Source organism: Anabrus simplex, chromosome 6 (assembly GCF_040414725.1).
Source record: "Anabrus simplex isolate iqAnaSimp1 chromosome 6, ASM4041472v1, whole genome shotgun sequence".
NCBI lineage: Eukaryota > Metazoa > Arthropoda > Insecta > Orthoptera > Tettigoniidae > Anabrus > Anabrus simplex.
Genome location: NC_090270.1, coordinates 230,141,306 through 230,163,706, shown reverse-complemented (window position 1 = coordinate 230,163,706; position 22,401 = coordinate 230,141,306). Strand labels below are relative to the sequence as shown.

Below are 22,401 nucleotides of genomic sequence, written 5' to 3'. Positions count from 1 at the left end.
GGCGACGATAGGACTGGAAAGAGCTAGGAGTGGGAAGGAATCGGCCGTGGCCTTAATTAAGGTACAGCCCCAGTATTTCCCTGGTGTGAATATGGGAAACCACGGAAAACCATTTTCAGGGCTGCCGGCAGTGGTGTTCGAACCTACTATCTCCCGAATACTGGATACTGGCCGCACTTAAGCGTAAGGTTGAACAGAGAAACCAATTATTTCATGGGTGATTCCTAACCCACCTGATTCTCAAGTTTCCACAGCTACGTAGCCGCTCTAGTCAAACACTGCTTTGTTTTATGATATTGCAACAGACCATGCAATTGACCAGAACTGGTGTTTGTACATTTCTATTGTACTGTGCGTTTAAAAGGAAAAAGCAAAGTGACGTGTACCGTCCGTCTTGAAGGCAATTATAATGTTAGATGCTAATTCTGAGGTCGACATGTTGCACAGCTCAAACTCCTGGACTATTACATACATTAAGTGCCATTATTATGTCAGAGTTGATTGAATGAACGTCTCACTCGCGTATCTGCACTACTCGCGATGTGTGCTCGCCGAGCTGCAGCCGAAGCGTGTATTTAGATATAAGCTGTTAGCTGAGGATTTTATTATCCGCAGATATTATCTACACTTTGATATTTTATATCTGTTAATCGAGTAAAATTATCTTAAACTATGGGTAACACGATCTATTCTCAATTTAATAAAGCCTGTCTATGGACTTCCTCCTGTTGATATTTCATGATAGATGTAATTCTGCATTTGTCTCTTAACGCAGATCTGTTTCCACAGAAGTATGTTTAATTTATGGCTATGGCAGTATAGAAGCTGCTGAAGTACGAGCGGTGCTGGGGAATGACATTCAGAGCAAGACTATATCAATCAATCAATCAATACTGATCTGCATTTAGGGCAGACGCCCAGGTGGCAGATTCCCTATCTGTTGCTTTCCTAGCCTTTTCCGAAATGATTTCAAAGAAATTGGAAATTTATTGAACATCTCCCTTGGTAAGTTATTCCAATCCCTAACTCCCCTTAAGAAGGTGCTACTAATAGGCCAGCCAGCTCCCGCAGTTGTTATTCGGCCTCTATATATCAAGATCACAGGTTCAAAACCAGCAGAAGTAGTAGAATTTTTGAAGAATAGAAAGAAGTCAATTCCGAACTGCATACCGTAAAATATTGACATGACAAAATTAATTTCATCTCAGCCATAGGTCGCGCAACAAAGTGTTGGTTTATCTATCTAGTCGAGGAAAATATAACGTCAAAATTCACATGCAGACAGCCTAAATGGCGTCAAATAAAAATGTCTTCAAGACCGTAGTTGAGGCCGAACGTTTATTATTATTATTATTATTATTATTATTATTATTATTATTATTATTATTATTATTATTATTATTATTATTATTATTATTATTATTTGGTTATGCCCATTCATAGAGCGCATTTGAACTTGTTCATTGGCTTGATGACTTTCGCCTTCCTATTCTTCCAAAATCTCTTCATGAACTCACTGTGTTGCCTCTTCCGTTCTTTGTACCAGTCCTGCTGCTAGTTTTCACCACAAATGTGTGTTTATTTACTGAGTTCCTGAAGACTTTACGGTTTTTGCATGATGTCTTCCCTGGTGTTCATTTCACCCGGGTACGCTCTTGTTCTCTCCTGTGCCGAGCTGAGTGGCTCAGACGGTTAAGGCGCTGGCCTTCTGGCCCCAACTTGGCAGGTTCGATCCTGGCTCAGTCCGGTGGTATTTGAAGGTGCTCAAATACGTCAGCCTCGTGTCGGTAGATTTACTTGCACGTAAAAGAACTCCTGCGGGACTAAATTCCGGCAACTCTGCGTCTCTGAAAACCGTGAAAGAGTAGTTAGTGGGACGTAAAACAAATAACATTATTATTAGTTTCCTCCTGCCAGTTTATTCTCCTGTTACGGGAATTTATTATATTGAATAGTTCGCCTTTTGATCCAAATTCGATTTTCTAGTGTGGGGCCGAAAATTTTCCTAAGAATCTTACATTCTTATTTTTCAATGTCTGCAATTTTAGAATGACCTCCTAAAGTTAAGGTTTTTGATACAAGTAGATCTTCCGGTAGGATAACTGTTTTGTAATGTCTCAATTTATCATTACGTGACATTAATCTTTTATTGTGGTGATCCCTTATTAGTCTAAATGCCTTTTGAAGTTTTGAGTTCTTTTCAGTATTGGTAGGAACACGTGAAGCAATCCTGACTTTAAGTCTGATTCTAGAGGATTGAATTAAAAAGGAGAATCCTACGCACATGGCGTTCGTAGATCTAGAAAAGGCATTCGATAATGTTGATTGGATCAAGCTATTTAAGATTCTGAAGGTGATTGGGATCAGATACCGAGAACGAAGAATTATCTACAATCTGTATAAAAATCAGTGTGCAGCCATAAGAATCGAGGGTTTTGAAAAAGAAGCAACAATCCAGAAAGGAGTGAGGCAAGGGTGCAGCTTGTCCCCCCTCCTTATCAGTGTTTACGTAGAACAGGCAGTAAAGGAAATCAAAGAGGAATTTGGAAAGGGAATCACAATCCAAGGAGAGGAAATCAAGACCTTGAGATTTTCCGATGATATTGTTATTTTATCTGAGACTGCAGAAGATTTAGAGAAGCTGCTGAATGGTATGGACGAAGTTTTGGGTAAGGAGTATAAGATGAAAATAAATAAGTCCAAAACGAAAGTAATGGAGTGTAGTCGAACGAAGGCAGGTGATGCAGGAAATATTAGATTAGGAAATGATGTCTTATAGGAAGTAGATAAATATTGTTACTTGCGTAGTAAAATAACTGCATTCTTCTTCGGTGAGCATCCCTCCGTTCTTCAGTCCACTTATTGCGGGTTTTCATTTTGGGTTTTGGCTGAAAACTCCGTACTTCCTCAAGTTTCTTCTTCAAAGAGTCACGTTCCAAGATGTCCTCTTGTGAGATCCCCAGTTCTTGTAGGTCTTTTTCCACCTACCACGTACCGAGTAGTAGGCCTACATAGAGGACATCGCTAGGCTCGGTGACGGCACTCGTAGGATCTTCTTCATCATATTATTCTTATTATTATTAGGTTAGTCGTGTTGAAGTAACACTTTCTGGTTCAGTCTGACAAACTTCTTCACTCTTCAGCTAGCTTAGTGTACTTCATTATTATGCTATCACTGGTTTGTGTGGCTTCCCTCTAACTGCATAATATTTGGTAGTGCTATTTGAGCATTCAACCAGCAGACAGTTTTTGAACTAACGCTGATATTTCTTCATTGTTGACAGCTTCGTGCAGGAGTTTATCGGAGACCCTCTGGATGGAGTGACCCTACTGCTGGAGTTACTGCGCGCAGTTCAGCTCAGCCAGGCTGCCCAACAGCAGCGCTGTCCTCCACCCGTCCTGCGAAGAGCGCTGCTAGACGAACACGCCTGTCTCCAGTGTCTCCGCAGCTGTATGCGCTGTCCTGACGCTGCCAGGAGACTATCCGCCTCTCCTGCCGGACTCTTCACACTGGCCGTGTGCATCATGAGCAACGTTAGCAAGTCCCGGGTTGTGGCACTTGAGGTGAGTGATGGCCACTTGTCAGACATGCGTGCTGAGAATTTACAATAAGTTGTGCCAGACCTCAGCTGTCACATAATAATAATAATAATAATAATAATAATAATAATAATAATAATAATAATAATAATAATAATAATAATTAGGGAAGGGATTTTAAGGTGCTGCACATTTCCAAAAGTATAGCTATTTCCATACAAATAGGTCAATATATGTATTTGGGGACATGAAATGAAGCAAAATAAACACAACTTGTTACACCTTTTGCATCTTTTTTCTGAGTTTGCTACATTTTGCCACCTTTTCCCTTCTATTTCATGCTTCAGCGCCTCCCACCCCACCCCCCACTTTTATCTGTGCTTTTAAAATATTTTACAGAATCTTTTTTTTTCTCTCCTTGAGCAGATTTTTAAAATTTTGTTTAATCAGAAGTCAACAACAGTCAATAAATAAATATTAAAATATAATTTATGGAGATCACCAGTAATTCATAACCCAGCAAGAATGGCCAACCTGCAGCTATCAAATTAAATTAAAATTTAAACAATGATGCTGCAATAGTTTAATCTAAGTTTACTTAGTACTGGCACGAATTTAACGGGTCCACCCATCAACTGCGTACTCTTTTGTTAGCCATGTTAGTGTTTTACGAGTCCAATCCTGAACGTATTTTCCACAGCACGAAGTCATGCCGAAATTTAAGGAGAAGTTGTGATTCAGAGTTTGGAAGAATTTAATGAGTGTTAAGGACAACCTTGATGGATTTGCTTTAGACAAATTTGAAGAACAGTCCAGATGTGGAAACCTTTTCGAACCCACTATCTCCCGGATGCTAGCTCACAATTTCTCGCCTCTAACCGTACGGCCAACTCGCCCGAGTGTATTCTTCGTAAGGGTTACGTTTCTCGGTTGGGATTTTCGTCTTCCATAAATGTATCCTGCCCTCATTCGAAGGAAATTAAATTATTAGTGTATAGTTACTTACAAACGAAAGTTGTACACTGAGTGGCGAAAAGTCATGAGAAGACACTGAATGTGGTGTTAATAACGAGCTGCTCCTCCGCGAGCCCTCAAAACGGCAGCAGTACGGCGAGGCATTGATTCTACATAGTGTTGGAATCGTTCTGCAGGGATCTGGACCCACGCATCTTGCACTGCTACATTTTGTCTTCTGTAATTGGTACGGGGTGCACGGAGCATACACCAGCATCGACAGCATCCCATAAATGCGAGATTGGATTAAGATCAGGGAATCTGGAAGGCCAATCCATGGTCGTAACTTCACTGGAGTGCTCTTCCAACCACCTGTGCGCCACCACAGAGCGGTGACATGGCGCGTTGTCCTGTTGAAATATGGCATCTCCATCAGGGTACTCGTGGACCAGAAAGGAATTCAGATGGTCTGAAAGAATGTCCACATAACGTGCACCTGTCAGCGCTTCCTGCAGCCGGAAAATAGGGCCTAATTCCGACCATGAGAACGCCGCTCAGACCAGAAATTCCCGCTTGGACACGACCTTGTTGACGCACAGGATTCATAGCTTCGTTGGGCATACTCCACACTCTCACGCGCCCATCAGCTCGATACAACTGGAACCGGTATTCATCGGACCATACCGCACGCTGCCACTCTTCCATCGTCCATTGCAGATATTCACGGGCCTATGCGCGTTGTTGAGCTCTGTGTCGAGTTCTCAGCAAAGGGACACGAGTTGGTCGTCGGCTGGTGAAGCCTATGCGGTGCAGTTACTTCCTTCCAGTCCTAGTAGAAATGGGTTCCTGACTCCCAACATTCAACTGGCGGTGATCTGACTCACAGTAGCCGGTAGAGCGCCCGGTATGGTTTTGCGGAGGCGACGTGATGTTCGTTCGTTAAACACCTGTGGTCATCCCGTGCGGTGATTTACGCGGGTGGTATTATTCTCTCTTCCACATTGAAGATCCACTCTCGACACTGTTGACCTCGGAAAACCTAATTCGCAGGTAATCTCCGCAATGCTATGACCCATGCGCTACGCCTTAGCTAGCTGAAACGCTCAGGGGTCACACACGGTACATCTTCTAATGGGACATCCCTTTCTGTGACTTTTGGCCACTCAGAGTATTTTCGTCGTGGTATACCAATTTCTTAGCATTGTGGCAATTGCGAACTTTCACACGCTGTATTTAACCTTACGTCCCTTGAATTTACTTTACTCATTACCTAAGGAATGAGGTTTCATAACCTTAATAAAAGCTGTTTACGTAAATCCTGATGTGATACATTTAGAGAAGAAGCATGTAATATACACAGTACTTAAAAACTAAGGAATGGTTTTCAACAGCCACAAAAATTATCCAAGAATGCTCCCAGTCTTTATGTATTACAAGTCGTAAGATTCGCTTCAATGGATCAGTTGGGAGCCTGATGCGCTTTTTAGAGTACAGCTTGTATACCGCTACGGTATGTGATAATATTTCAACTTAGAACTGTGACCAGAAAGGTTCTGTCATCTAAGGTTCAGTATTGCATGAACTATAACAACGAATTTTCGTTCTGTATGACACATGTGCTGCGGGTCAGTATCTCACCCCTCAACATTGCCGCCTCACATTGGTATTTCGGGGCGCAACGACGATATTACAAAGGCCAGTGTAATGTTATTTTGTGAGTTCGCCTAAATGAATTTCAAACGCTATTTTCTCTGAGTATGCATTTGTTGAGTTCACACTTTGTATAAGCAAATCGTCAAGTTTCCGGTACTAAAGCGTCTCTTGAAATATATAGCAATTGAAGAGACGTTATACAAAATACGTTATTAAAATTAGAATCGGGATAATCTTCTCCAGTTCCTTCCTACAGTGTTCCACGCAGGAGGGTTTCGTGTTAGTAACTCTTCCATCATCCTCTTATTACTTACAAACTACGGTTCACCGGGCAAGTTGGCCGTGCGGTTAGGGGCGCGTGGCTGTGAGCTTGCATCCGGGAGATAGTGGATTTGAACCCCACTGTCATGTTGGCAGCCCTGAAGGTGGTTTTCCGTGGTTTCCCATTTTCACATCAGGAATATGCTGGGTGTGTACCTTAAGTAAGACCACGGCCGCTTCCTTCCCACTCCTATCCCTTCGTCGCCATAAGACCTATCTGCGTCGGTGCGAAGTAAAACCAATTGTAAAAAGAAACACGGTTCCACTGAACTACTCAGTGGACGGTGTCGAAATATGACAATAAAACTAATTGATTTCTAGGTGGAATTTCTGGTATTATCTTTATTTTCGTGCTACCTCAGCCTCAATTTGTTGTGCTTAGTGTACCGCACCCGTTCCGCGTTACGGCCAAGTGTTATGTTCTGATCGGCCCATTCCTGCACGATCCTCCAACATCAGGACAGCCATGCGAAGATGGAACAGAGCAGATATGGGATTCTTTAGGTCATATCTAGAAACGAACCGTTTCCATACTGAGACGAAAACAAACAGGTGAACTAACTTGGCGTCTTTGGTAGGTATTTCCTGTTCTACCTAATAGGTATTGTAGCCACCCTAGTTTGTTTCGAATAATGGAGCATCTATTCTCTGTCAGGTTTTAACCGTGTCTTAGTTGTTTTTCCACATCGGCGTCGTTTACGTAGACAGAATCAGAATAAGAACATTATAGTTTTCATAACCGAGAGAAATAGAAATATTCGTATGCCATCCGGGGGAATTAGTCTTACAAGACAGGTAAGTAACGACTACTTTGGGAGACTAATTAAGGGGCTGTCTAGGAGCGGCCGACCAGGCGAGTTGGCCGTGCAGTTAAGGGCGCACAGCTCTGAGCTTGCATCTGGGAGATAGTGGGTTCGAGCCCCACTGATGGCAGCCCTGAAGATGGTTTTCCATGGTTTCCCATTTTCACACGAGACAAATGGTGGGGCTGTACCTTAAGGCCACGGCCGATCCCTTCCCACTCCTAGGTCTTTCCCATCCCATCTTCGCCATAAGAACTATCTGTGTCAGTGCGACATAATACAAACTGTAAAAAAAAGAAGGAGCGGCCGAAAATGAGCGTAACAGGAACGAGATTTCCTCTTCCGGAGAGATACATGCCCTTTGGATCCACTCAACCTGCATCAGGTTAATGCTAGGAGACTGAGGAGGCCAGGCATAGGGCTGATCCCTCTCTCAGTGCCGAGGTTAGGGACAGTAGACTAATTTACTTTCCAATAATTCAGGGACCTTCATAGTCTGTACGGCTTTGCATTCCGTTTTGGTATGACTCATATAATGCTTCAGTTTTCTTGATGATGAGTACTGAAATTTATTCGAAATGTTAGTAACCTCTAAGGTAATGCATTGTAAGAGTATGCTCTTTTGTAGAATACCCTAATATTTTAGTGATCGATTTTAATCACGCTACCTGCAACAGAATTGAATTATTGTCCTCTTTCTTGCACGGCTAGATGCTTTTGAGTCAATTGAGAACTCCGGTGGTATTTGAATATACTCAGATACGTCTGCCCCGTGTCGGTGGATTTACCGGCACATAAAACAACTCCCGGGGATAAAATTCCGATACCTCAGCGTCTCTGAAACCGTAAAATTAGTTGGATGTAAAACCATTATTATTATTATTATTATTATTATTATTATTATTATTATTAGCGTTTCCATTACCGCTCAATATGAAGTATGGTCAGAACGGGTAGGAAGGGAGAATGTGTTAAAGTGGCTGAACTGAAAACATGCTACTAAAGCAGGACCGCACTCTTTGCATTGTTTTGAGCTCCCAGGTAGCGAGTATAGCAGTTCGCAACGTTATTTTAAAAAATGTGCAAATGTTTGATACAGACGGTTTTAAATGTGAAATCCTGCTCGAATCTTAATGCAAGAAGACGTATTAAAAAATTTGATCAATCTACGAATGGTGCCGTCACCTTATAGTTATATTTTAAATCATTATGTTAGCTTCTTTACATACATTACTGATTTAAATTATTTAAATGATCAGTGTAATGAAATTCATTATTTTATAAGATATTTTCGAATTTATTTCTATTAATAATTAATGTAAGACCTGAGGATGAAAAACCAAGGTACATTGTTTAGTAGTTCAAGAAGTTGCTGTGGGTTCCACCTGACCACGCTTACACCTGCCTGCACTCTTTCTTCCCCTGACAATACTATTTAAAACTCCCCCTTCACCCCGCAGACAAGCCTTCTGTAGGAGCCAGGCCGAGGGCTCCGTTGCCACAGCCGAAGCGCCTCAAGCTTGTTGGACAGCAGCTACGTTCAGGAAACATTTACCTTATCTTGAAAGTAGAAAAGCAAAATGTTTACGACCAAAATAATAGAGATAACATTGTATAACTGAATAGCATACCACCGTAAGTTCGACTTCGCTACATTTGTCCATATCTGTAGGTTCTCAGTTAGAGTGGAATGATGTTAGGTATGTTTAAAAAGGCGGCGGGACGGCGCCCTAAAACACGAATAGTCATTGCTTGGAAGCCTTGCAGCCCAGAGTGTTAACATTTAAATAAGCATTGTAACCGAACAAACACGTATAAAGAATGCTCGTGGCCATAGTAACTCGTGCAAATGAGCTTTCTCGCTTCTGGCAGCTTACGAGAACAAACGGAGCAAGTGTTAATACCTTATTGGAGAGAGGAAATACACACCACAAGACTTAAAAGGCACACTTCACATGCAAAGAATGTAGCTGACCGAGTAAGATGGTCGCGCGGTTAGGGTCGCGTAGCTGTGGGCTTTCATTTCGGAAATGGTGGGTTCGAATCCCACCGTCGGCGACCCTGAAGGTGGTTTTCCGTGGTCTGCCATTTCACATCATGTAAATGTTGAGACTGTACTTTAATTAAGACCGGGCGAGTTGGCCATGCGGTTAGGAGCGCGCAGCTGTGAGCTTGCGTCTGGAAGATAGTGGGTTCGAACCCCAATGTCGGCGGCCCTGAAGATGGTTTTCAGTGGTTTCCCATTTTCACACCAGGCAAATGCTGGGGCTGAACGTTAATTAAGGCCACGGCCGCTTCCTTTCCATTCCTAGGCCTTTCCTCTCCCATCGTCGCCATAGGACCTATCTGTGTCGGTGCGACGTAAAACAAATAGAAAAAAAAACTTAAGGCCACGGCCGCTACATTCCCAATTCTAGCCCTTTCCCATCCTTGCATCGCCGAAAACTTTCGATGTGTTAGAGCGATGTTAAATCAATGAAAATGAAAATCAGCAGCTTATTTCCAGTCATTCGATAGGTAGGAGGGTAGATGGAATAGGGATATAAAGACTAAGTTGGGAATGAACTCGATGGGTGAAGCGGTACGCATAAATCGGCTTCGGTGATGGGTCGTGTGAGGAGAATATAGAAAGATAGGATACCTCAGAGAATAATGGACTCGGTCATAGAGGGCAAGAGAGCTAGAGGGAGATCAAGATGGTTAGACCCAGTTTCTAATGATTTAAAAAATGCTAAGCATGGAACTAAATGTGGCCTCAGATTTAGGCACAAGTAGAGTAATGTGGAGGCGTATAGAACATTCACAATCTCGGTGGCTGAACGGTCAGCGTACTGGCCTTCGATTCAGAGGGTCCCGGTTTCGATTCCCGGCCGGGTCCTGGATTTTAACCTTAATTGGTTAATTCCTACGGCACGGGAGCTGGGTGTATGTTGTCTTCACCATCATTTCATCCTCATCACGATGCGCAGGTCGCCTACGTGAGTCAAATAGAAAGACCTGCACCTGGCGAGCCGAACCCGTCCTGGGATATCCCGGCACCAAATGACATACGACATTTCATTTCATTATTATTATTATTATTATTATTATTATTATTATTATTATTATTATTATTATTATTTACATCGTTATGATCTACTTGGGAGCTTGATTGAACCAGCTTAGCTGATGTATTGGTCTTCTTCTCCTCACAAAATCTCTTCATCCTCTTGCTGAGCTTCTTCCTTCGTTCTTCTGTCCAAGTTATACTGGCTCTAGTGTTGGGTTTGTCTTCAAACTGGTGACTGTCGATTTTGGTTCTGAATTTACAGCTGTCCTGTACAATGTCTTCGGCGATGTTGATTTCCTGGAGATCTGTTCCAATTTCACGAAGCCAACTGTCCTTGGTTTTAGATGAAAGGGCCAGGTTGAGAATTCTTTTAGCTAATCTGTTACTATTCATTATTATTATTATTATTATTATTATTGTTATTGTTATTGTTATTATTACAAGCTTTGGGATGTGTATCTCTGTCGACAAGGCACAGCGCACGGTCTACTGTAGTCGCTGCGCTATAAACCAGAGGAAACACGCAGTCGAAGCACCATGATAGCTGATATTTTATCGTTCTCTTAAGAAATGGTGGCTCGCCTTGAGAGCCATATAAATGTAATGGCGCGAGGCAAAGTGCAATAAACGCCGAGCTACATGTCAATGAATGTCCGGTCATTGCCTTACGCTGCCCTGTTAAGAGGAAACGTAATGTTCTTATGACGCACTCTGTCACCTGGTGTTCTGTTACAGACAAAATGGGAATGCTGTTCCCCAATCATACGAGATAGCAGATATTTGCAAGGCATGCATGAAAACGACTTTTATTTTCAGACATACTGTATGTACTGTGTTGTATGGGTATGAACTTGAAAAACACAATACTTTCATGTAAGCTAATATAAAAGGTACGAACTCGCGCAGCAGTACAGTGGCTGGCGTCTCTATGCTCTGAACCACTCTAGTCGCCAGGTAAGCGACCTGTTGCGACAAACACAGCACACTTGGACAAAGGTTAGAGCAGCAAGTGAACAACAAAGAGAACTGGTTATTGCTAGTCTGTCTGTGGATTGCAAGCACAGAAAAATTGCAGTATGTTCTTGCTGAAGAATCCACCCGTTCAGGCAATCAACTCAACCTTGAAAACATTCTAGGGATATAAGCTTCGAATTTTACGTAAATCTATATATATATAAATTAAGAGTTTTGTCTGTACATAGCTCAGAATTTGAAAAGAATGGTATTTCTGTATCGGTCATGTGCATAGTAACAAGGAAATTCACTTTTTACTTTTCGGTAATTTCTGTCTGTATGTCTGTCTGTTTATCTGTCTGTCTGTATGTATGTATGTATGTATGTATGTATGTATGTATGTATGTATGTATGTATGTATGTATGTATGTATGTATGTACACTGACTGACAGTGACAATGCAACACCAAGGAGGAGTGGTTCGAAAGGGATGAAAGTTGGGGAAAAAACAGAGACGGCACGGACGAATAATTGATGTTTATTTCAAACCGATATGCAGGTTACACAATGCGCACGGCATCGACTCAGTAGGATGTAGGACCACCGCGAGCGGCGATGCACGCAGAAACACGTCGAGGTACAGAGTCAATAAGAGTGCGGATGGTGTCCTGAGCGATGGTTCTCCATTCTCTGTCAACCATTTGCCACAGTTGGTCGTCCGTACGAGGCTGGGGCAGAGTTTGCAAACGGCGTCCAATGAGATCCCACACGTGTTCGATTGGTGAGAGATCCGGAGAGTACGCTGGCCACGGAAGCATCTGTACACCTCGTAGAGCCTGTTGGGAGATGCGAGCAGTGTGTGGGCGGGCATTATCCTGATGAAACAGAGCAATGGGCAGCCCCTGAAGGTACGGGAGTGCCACCGGCCGCAGCACATGCTGCACGTAGCGGTGGGCATTTAACGTGCCTTGAATACGCACTAGAGGTGACGTGGAATCATACGCAATAGCGCCCCAAACCATGATGCCGCGTTGTCTAGCGGTAGGGCGCTCCACAGTTACTGCCGGATTTGACCTTTCTCCACGCCGACGCCACACTCGTCTGCGGTGACTATCACTGACAGAACAGAAGCGTGACTCATCGGAGAACACGACGTTCCGCCATTCCCTCATCCAAGTCGCTCTAGCCCGGCACCATGCCAGGCGTGCACGTCTATGCTGTGGAGTCAATGATAGTCTTCTGAGCGGACGCCGGGAGTGCAGGCCTCCTTCAACCAATCGACGGGAAATTGTTCTGGTCGATATTGGAACAGCCAGGGTGTCTTGCACATGCTGAAGAATGGCGGTTGACGTGGCGTGCGGGGCTGCCACCGCTTGGCGGCGTATGCGCCGATCCTCGCGTGCTGACGTCACTCGGGCTGCGCCTGGACCCCTCGCACGTGCCACATGTCCCTGCGCCAACCATCTTCGCCACAGGCGCTGCACCGTGGACACATCCCTATGGGTATCGGCTGCGATTTGACGAAGCGACCAACCTGCCCTTCTCAGCCCGATCACCATACCCCTCGTAAAGTCGTCCGTCTGCTGGAAATGCCTCCGTTGACGGCGGCCTGGCATTCTTAGCTATACACGTGTCCTGTGGCACACGACAACACGTTCTACAATGACTGTCGGCTGAGAAATCACGGTACGAAGTGGGCCATTCGCCAACGCCGTGTCCCATTTATCGTTCGCTACGTGCGCAGCACAGCGGCGCATTTCACATCATGAGCATACCTCAGTGACGTCAGTCTACCCTGCAATTGGCATAAAGTTCTGACCACTCCTTCTTGGTGTTGCATTTGCTCTGTCAGTCAGTGTATGTATGTATGTATGTATGTATGTATGTATGTACACGCATCACGAGAAAACGGATGAAGAGAATTTAATGAAAATCAGTATGTGTAGTCGGGGGATGAGCCACTACAATCTAGGCTGTAGATCATTTTACTCACGCTGTGTGAAATGGTAGTTTAGGGGAAGGCCTAAAATTGAATTCACAAATATTTATATTATTAGTGGTCCTATCGATAAATACTACAAAACTAAAGTTATATAACATTAAATTTCCGATCATTTATGTCATACATTGTTACCGTACTGGCTTTGGTAACACAGATATTCATGAATATGTATTGTTGTTGCCAAGTCCGAGCCACGAGAAAATGGGTTAACAGAATTTAATGAAAGTCGGTATATAGAGTTGGTGAATAAGAAACTACAGTCTAAGTTATAAACAATGTTATTCGCCCTGAAATTGTAGTTTAGGGGAAGGCGCCTAAAATTTAATTTTTAAATACCTATGTTATTGGTCCTATCGAAAAGTACTACATAACAAAAGTTATAGAGAATACAATTTCCGACCATTTATGTTTTACCGTATTCAATTTTACCGTACCGTCTATGATAACAGTAGTATTTCAGAGTCGGAAGAAAACTAAATGTGAAGGCCTACAATATTGAAAGCGCATACCATTGGTCAACAATAACATTACATTGACCATTGTTTGTGGTGATGTTTTTTGTCTCTTATGCTGCCGCTCAACTCCGATAGATGGGATTACTGCTGCGTACCGTGTATAACAGCCTGACTGAATATTGGCGAGAAATAGCTGGGGAGTTAGAAAACTTCCTTCTTTAGCATGTCATTCCTCTGGTTCATACATCTTCTGATACCGTACTGCTGGTACGTAACTCACTGGTTCATCATAGTGTTCCAGCTATTCGATCCTTACTCTGACGCGCTGTTTTGAATGAGCAGTGTGCACTCTTAAGGCAGAGGCTTACTTAGTAGTAGTAGTAGTAGTAGTAGTAGTAGTAGTAGTAGTAGTAGTATGGCCTGGTTCAGAATTACAATTTAGGCATATTCCAAATTATAGCACTACAATTCACTAAATAACTCAAAATTCAACCTTGAAAAGAGCCATTTCTTAAAAAGAGCTTCTTCGTCTATACTTTTATTAAATTCTACATTCATTTTATTTAAAATTAGCAGTGAAGAGGGGGTTTCTTCTCTGGCTTGGAGGAAAAAATTGCCTCCAAGTCAGATATTCCGCCGCCAGTGTAGTGAATTGAGATTTCCCGACTAATCGGGTACTCCTAGGAAACAGATTAGTAAAAGGGCATAGGTTTTGCCCTGGGACTCTCCACTATTCGACTCCCCCTCCCTCCGGAAAAAGACTAAGAGTGTTCACGGATCACGGCTGTCTGCGGCCTGGTCATACTAGCTCTGGAACTTTGGACTGTTAGATTGGCAGCGTGGTAGTCTACTGTTCGTTAAAAGTGAGAAAATGTGTGGTTTTTCATTTGATCGAGTATTTCATGTGAAATAATTGCTTTCATTCGCACCATTCCTACTGACGTCATTGTAATGTTCTATGTTCATTTCAGTTGGGAAAACCACTAAGACAGTCGAGTGTCTGCCATTATAATGCAATTCCTCAACCTGATTTTGACTGATGGTAGGCAAGCGGTCCTACCGTTACAATGAAAATTCCCTAACGCAGTCTTCATATGAGGAAAGACGTTTGGTGATTTCTCCGTCGCGTTTCCAGGGTAACGTTAAGAACTATGCAATTTAATACAGTCTTGCTCACAACGTGTACACTACCTAACCTACAATTCTGTACACAATGTACAATTCCGTAGCGAAGCACGGGTATATCAGCTAGTAAAATAAAAAGTGTGAGAATTATTCTTTATTTATTCCTGAAAATTAAAATCCTTTTAATAAGCATCGTTATCCGGTCGCTTAAATTAGCAGTTTGCCTTTTCCTACCACTACGAGTGTTAATGTGAGTCAGTGCATTGTTTCACTTACGCACCACTACGAGCGCTAAAGTGAATGAAGAGTTTCACTTAAGGCTCTTATAAGTACATTCGGTTCGGGAATTTTACGAAAAATCAAAACACGCGGGAGGGCATTGAACCAAGGAACACATTACAGAGAGAATTATGTAAATAAGTTAATTTGGCTAGAATTTGAATAAAAGAGAAAACGAATAAAGACACAAGCGATTTTATGCTGTTTTTCCGGAACTGCATTTAGGCCGGAAGGGACTTTCGAAATGTGTTTGTTCTTTTTTTTTTAGTTTGCTAGAACTATTCAAGACTCGCAATTTGAAACCTTTCTGGGCCCTTTAGTCCTTCTACTTTCGGCACAATTTGAGGAATTTTCGTAATTTTACGCTTTTCGTAGTACTTTGCCTGCTAAGAAAAGTTTTCTACAAACGAGTCCGCGGATATGCTGCTTATCTACAGGAAAGCACACCAGTCTTTCGTCTGATTGTACAGAGAACGATTTACTGATCGCCGCACACCCAATGCGAACACTCCTTGTTGCTGAGTTCTATTTTTGTTCGCCTCTTTATCCAGGAAGTTTGGCTGTATTATTTCCCGTTGATACTTTAATTTATTTACTCTACATTTCTGCCTAGCAGTTATGGAAAATTATTAATGTCCGTTTCAAACCCTGTCTTTTCAAATAAATTTGTAACCCTGCCTTCTCGACTCTCATTATTATTTAATTAATTAAATTAATTTTATTTATTTATTTATTTATTTATTTATTTATTTATTTATTTATCATGGCCTTCATTGGACCACTTTAGTCAATTTTATGAAAAGGGATTTTTTTTTTCAGTTTACTGTCAGCCCAGTACCTCTTAATTCTCACGGATCTTAATATTCTTTCTTCGTCTGAAATCATCCGTCCCATTGTCTTGATCTTGGTTTGTAATCCGGCTTCTTGTCCATGAGTTTCTTGATTTTGTCTATTTTGTGTTTGAAATCTTCTATCATGATTCCTAGTTTCCTCATATCTTCCTTGATTTCTGTAATCCATCTAATATTGCTCTTACTGTTCCATAAGATTTCTATCATTCTCCTGATGATCCTGTTTCCTGGTATCCTGAATAGATGTCCATCATTATTATTATTATTATTATTATTATTGTTATTATTATTATTAGCAGGTGCGATGATGGGGCCCTACATTATTCTCCCTCTCCCCACCGGGGACCCAAGAAGTTGTTGATTCTTCCCCGCATATATCCGTAAACTTTCATTTGATAGCTCTGAAGATGTTTTTCCTTATCTTAATTAAAGTTTATGCCGTTGCTACTGAGACCCAGTGTTCACAGAACACTATAATATCGTATGAGCTAGAACAAATTTATTTCATTTTCTGCCATTAGTCTCGTAGTGGGCTTTGACAATATGAAAGTGACCGGACGAGTTGGCCGTGCGGTTAGGGGAGCGCAAATGTGAGCTTGCATCCGGCCCAGTCAGGAAAGTAACAGCAAACTATCTCACTCCTCCTTTTGCCTGGACGTCTCTTCAATTACGACGAGGCTAAGTATGGCAGCTGGTGGCGGAGCTATTTAAGGATCCGGCCTGGCTTCCAGCTGAGTACTCAATAAATATACAATTAAATTTCCGGCCGCTACCTTCCCACTCTTAAACCTTTTGCTATCTCAGCGGAACAAAAAGTCTAGCTGTGCCTATGTGACGATAAACAGTTTATTACCGGGCGAGTAGCTCCGCGGTTTGAATCACGTAACTGTCAGCTTGCATTTGGGAGATAGTGAGTTCGAACCCCACTGTCGGAAGCCCTGAGGATGGTTTTCCGTGGTTTCCCACTTTTAACAGTAATCAAATGCTAGGCTGTACCTCAGTCAAGGCCATGGTCGATTCCTTCCCACTGCTAGTCCTTTCCTGTCCCATCGTCGCCATAAGACCTGTATGTGTCCGTGCGACGTAAAGCAAATAGTTAAAAAGCAGTTCATTGTTAGATAACAAACAAATTTCGAAGCGATAAATGTTGAAACTTTGGTAGCCTGTAGGCCTACTTTAAATAAGGACTATTTTAAACTCCCAACGTTTTTCCATAAACTTAATACTTAACCTTTTCCATCCCATGCCCGAGTTAACTCGGATGTCAACATTTCTCCCGCTGTCCCAAACACGAGTTAATTCGGATTTAATGCAATGCGCTCTTGTTCACTTCCGAGTTCAGTCCAACGCTGTTGACATGCTTTGTTGAGACGACGGACGATTCATAAATCGCCTTACCGTTTTTTTTTGTTTTTTTACGATAATTATGTGCCTTGTGGTTTTCTTTCACAGCTGTCTTCCGAGATTGGTGCACGGGAGTGTAAAGAAAGCATAACGAAAGATTGTATTTTAGAAATTTTAGGCAGTGATGATGAGTCTGATTTTTTATTAATATAGTGGAGATAAGTTTCAGTGAAACAAGCTGTCAACATTTATCACGCCAAGTTCTTTCAAGTTTTGGGAAAAGTGTTAGGAGAAAACTATTGCTAATATTATCATTCCATGACTTTTCAGTAGCTGTGTAAATACATAGTATGTATGGCCTATTATAACCACTGTCGAAACGTCCCGAAAAATCTGGTACGGGGCATGTATAAGGCTGAAAGAAACTTGGGAGTGAAAAGGTTTAAATTATGAATTCCGCATTTTCTGCTGAGAAAATTCTTTACATAAGCTAACTGTAAAAGATCTGTGTTTCTCGGAGTAGGTAACAGATGGTCTGAATCTTGCAATGTAGCTATAGATACTGGTACCATAACTCTTGAACTAGGGCCTTAATATCGAGAGCCTTTCCTACTGGATGGAGATGTGTGCAAGGTTTGACTATAAACGTTTGAAGACAAGTGTATTTCTTCTACCTTATTATGTTTTGTCTGTTACAGCTCCTGACGAAAGCCTGTGAACCACCAGGTTGTGGTCATGGGCCCGTCTCCGAGGCACTCTCCACTCTGCGGTTACGTTTCGGAGAGCCTGTCCGGTTCCGATTCCTAGTGGGTATGTTGAGCAGTTCCGGAGTGTGCCCTGAGTTACAGGCTGCTGGTCTCAAGTTTCTCAACACCTTCCTGGACACAGCACCTAGCCCACAGAGTAGGCTGTATCTCCAGGCAGAACTGGAGCAGGCAGGCTTCCAGGCCAGTTCCCTCAAGAAGGTGAGCTCTCTATTTCCAGTGAACTGAATGCTAAGTTTCTTCCAGTCCTATTATACTTTGTACACTTAATTCCTAGCCCTCTGTGGGTTACAGTGTACTGTACTCTGAACAGATCAATGTCACTCCTCGAGGATTTATTCCCGGTCCTATAAGGCATTTTTCGGATTATGTTATACTGTACAGCAGGCCCTCTAAAACGCCCAAAATCTCACGCGTGCAAATCTAGGCGCAAGAGCTCCGTGCACTGTGCATCGGTTCCACTCGGTTTGGCTCGGACCAACGCTTCGTCTCTGGGCTACTCGGCTAAGCTCGGCTCGGATTTGGAGCGCTACGGAGCAAGTGAGGAAGAGGGAGACAGGGGGAACGAGCGAGACAGGCGTGGGGAAAGAGAGAGACAGCGCTATTGCTCCAAATCGAGGAGCGGGGGTCTGCACTCTGAGCAAACAAGCGAAGTCGTTTTTTGCACCGTGCACAGCGCATGCGCCAGGCGCATGCACCCTGAAAGGCCCTGCTGTACAGAGTGATGATACATAAGTTACAGGATATTGAGTGACTACAAAAGGCCTAGACAATGTTGTGAGTTGAACAGCAGACAATATGATGATGGTTAACGGGATGAAAAATGAGGCTGTAAGTTTCGCCAGGTGGAAAAGTCCTCTGGGTGTTAATTACTGGATTGATGAGGTGGTAGTACCTCATGGAGATCGCTGTAAGTACTAACGTGTTAATATACGGAAAGATTTGGATTGAATCACATTTGCGATGCTGTAAATAAAAGTTACAGATCTCTTCATATGGTTTTAAGAGTATTTAGGAGCTGTAGTAAGAATTTAAAGGAGAGGCCATATGAGTCTGTGGTAAGACCCCCACTTAAATCATGGTTACAGTGTATGGTTCCCACAGCAAGATTACTTGATACGAGAATTAGAAAATATTCAAAGGAAAGCAGCACGATATGTTCTTAGTGATATTCGACAAAAGAGTAGTGTTATAGAAATGTTGCAAAATTTGGCCTGGAAAGATTTGGGAGCAAGGAGACGAGCTGCTCGACTAAGCGGTATGTTCCGAGCTGTTAGTGGAGAGATGGCGTGGAACGACATTAGTAGATGAATAATCTTGAGTGGAGCTTTAAAAAGCAGGAAAGATCATAACATGAATGTATAGTTAGAATTCAAGAAGACAAATTGGGGCAAATATTCATTAGGACAAGGAATAATGGATTAAAATGATTTATTAAGGAGTATGTTCGATAAATTTCGGAGTTCTTTGAACAAATTTAAGAAAAGGCCTGGTAAACAACTAATAGGGAATCTGCCACCTGGGCGACAGCCCTAAATTCAGGTAATTAATGACTGATTGATACAAGCTCTAACATTCATTTCTCATACTTCCTGACTACATTTCTCTTTGGACAGCTCATGTCTGTGTACATTTGTCTATCCTTTGTCCCCATCATTTTGTAGTCACAACATCTATTTCTTGGAGTCGCACTTCTATGTCCCTCAGTGTTGTGAAAAGCCCGTCTGGCCAGTCTAATCTTTACATTGTTAGACGCCTTAAAACAATAATCATTGCCGTCATCTTTAGTCCATTTTTGTATGTTGTACTAAAACGTCATTGCCATAATTCCAGAAATCCACAGGCAAGGGTACCATGGATATTATTCTAGCGTCCCCACCCACAAGGGGAGACTGGCAGTCATCTGAAATTAGCAAACCTTGATGGATGACCATGTTCGAGAGACTTATTTATGAGCATTTGATTTTCGCAAACGGAAAAGTGGTTTCATTTTTGGAAACATCCCCTGTGTGTTGCGTCCAAGAAAGATGTTTAGAATTATCCTTAGTCCTTTGACTTGTTCAGCGTATTCAATAATTGGACTCACGGAGGTATAATTTTGGAAGAAAGACATGTTATTGATTTTGGTGCGAAATTACGATTGCTTGAAATTTTGCGTCGTTTTGTCTAAGTCTATGGAGGACTATCCACTTACAGATTTCTTTTAAATTTTTTTTAAAAGTTCTTATTGTTTCAAACAGTCCTTCCGGTTAACAATTCAATTGTTTTCAAGACATTCATTATGCAGATATATATATATATATATATATATATATATATTTTTAATAGCATGTCGAAACCTGCAGTAAACGCTGAAGTGATATTTCTGCCCGAAACCATGTGTAACCTCCCTTTAATACAATATAATAAATTATATGATGTTCGTTAAGTAATTGATTCTCAAGTTACATGTGCCCTTTAAATGGTAAACATTCATTAGATGTTTTATGATTTAGAATGTGATCAAGTTCGGCAACTCCGGGAGTACTGCTTAAGAGTAAATTTATAGCAGCGTCATCTGCTCCCACTTTGTCCGAAGCTATAAAGCATTGCCTAGATACAAACTGATGTCAATCTCCTACACGTCTCATGTTTCTGCTTTACGTGGCTCAAACCAACCGGATTCCAGACTCGGTTATAGCCTGGTAGTTGAACTCTCGATTTTATGTACCTATCAAAATGTCTTCAGTCACTCTTCTGTGTTTACGCTCCTAAGAAGTTTTATCAGTCGAGTCCGAATGTTAAGGCTCTTAAAACTGTTAAAATAGGCAGGCAGAAATGCAGACAGAACTTGCAAAATAGGCACTAAAAATGTAAAGTAAAGGCCATTTAAAATGTACTATATATTAGGTAGATTTATAACATAAACTACTTTTTCGTTCATTATTGAAAGGTCCTGCGAAGTATAGTGTTCAATTACGGCATCTTTTCAAGTAAAATACGAGGGCTATTTTTTAATTAAGGACTTTTTGTTAATAAAATGTGAACCACTGTATATTTTTGGCTAGTTGCCATTTTATGCCTCTTTTCATACCTTCAGCTAAGTTTCCACATAATGCTATGCTTACTGAAACATTTCCCGTTGCGTGGGACACGTTTCGGTAGACCCTCGTCATTGTCGTCCGCCACCTGAGAGGATCATTATTTCTGAATCGTCGCTTTACGTCGCCGTCGGAATGAAAATGCTTGCCGCTTAGAGACTTCTTCGGGTGGAGAAAGACACGGTAGTCACCAGGTACTGCTCAAACGCAAACACTAACACCGTCTTTTGGCCGGCAGTATTTCTACCACTCTTCCCACAGACTTGATCTTCCGCCTATTAACTACCACCTCTTTCTGTGTCTGAAGAAGTTCCTCGGCGGCAAGCATTTTCACACCGACGGCGAAATTAAACGACGATTCATAAGTGGCTTTCCTCGCAAGCGGCAGATTTCTACGACGAGGGTCTAAAATAACTTGTCCTACGCTACGACAAATGTTGCAATAAGCATAAAGTTATGTGAAGATATGAAAAGAAGCATAAAAGTGTATAATTAGTTAATGATATCTAACAGTTCTTATTTTATTGGCAAACGGTCCTTAATTAAAAATAGCCATCGTATATTCATTTGCATTATTGCACATAACCACAAAGTGTTTCCTCGAATTCTCGGATCTTAAATTCTGCCTCCTATCTGACGCAATATATTTCATTACAGAAAAAGCTCGCTCTGTGTCGACTGATGTGTTCGGAGCGTATTTAAAGCAAGGTAATATAGATGGACATACATCTAAGTTTTCTGAGGGATTAGCCCTCAAAATTAAACGAATTTTCGTCAGCTTCTGTAAACCTAGATTTGAAGACAAAACACACTTGCACTTTTCACTGATAGAACTTCCTACTCTACCTGGAACAGCTTCAGTGATATTCACAGTTTCTTCAACAATGAAGCCAAAAGAGGCTCCACTCTTCCTTTTTTTAAAGGTTCGTGATCAGTGACCACTTCTGGCAATTTACCATAATAAAGTAAACTCGTGTCTTCGCCCCAGAGAGGTGCAACTCTTTACAGGCTCACCCCCAATGCAGGTGAGCTGCTGGTATCGATTTAACTACATACCAGCCCTCCTGCCATTCTTTAATATTTGGCAGTACCGGGAATCGAACCCGTGCAACCGATGATGGCAGGTAATAGTGCTAACCATTACGCTACAGATGCGCATATTTACGTAGTGTAAAACGAACCATTCCTGATACTCGCATTGATGAGAAATTCCTTCACGTAACGAAT

The 22,401-nt window shown here is 42.0% G+C and overlaps 1 protein-coding gene across 1 annotated transcript in view; it reads left to right on the top strand.

The window, feature by feature from the left end:
- The window catches only part of mwh (multiple wing hairs), a 516,688-nt gene that overhangs the window by 461,880 nt on the left and 32,407 nt on the right, over positions 1 to 22,401 (top strand). Inside the window, exons 4-5 of the mRNA XM_067150265.2 lie at positions 3,285 to 3,564; positions 18,029 to 18,295. Of these exons, the coding sequence (XP_067006366.2) occupies positions 3,285 to 3,564; positions 18,029 to 18,295 (547 nt within the window). The remainder of the gene's footprint in view (positions 1 to 3,284; positions 3,565 to 18,028; positions 18,296 to 22,401) is intronic.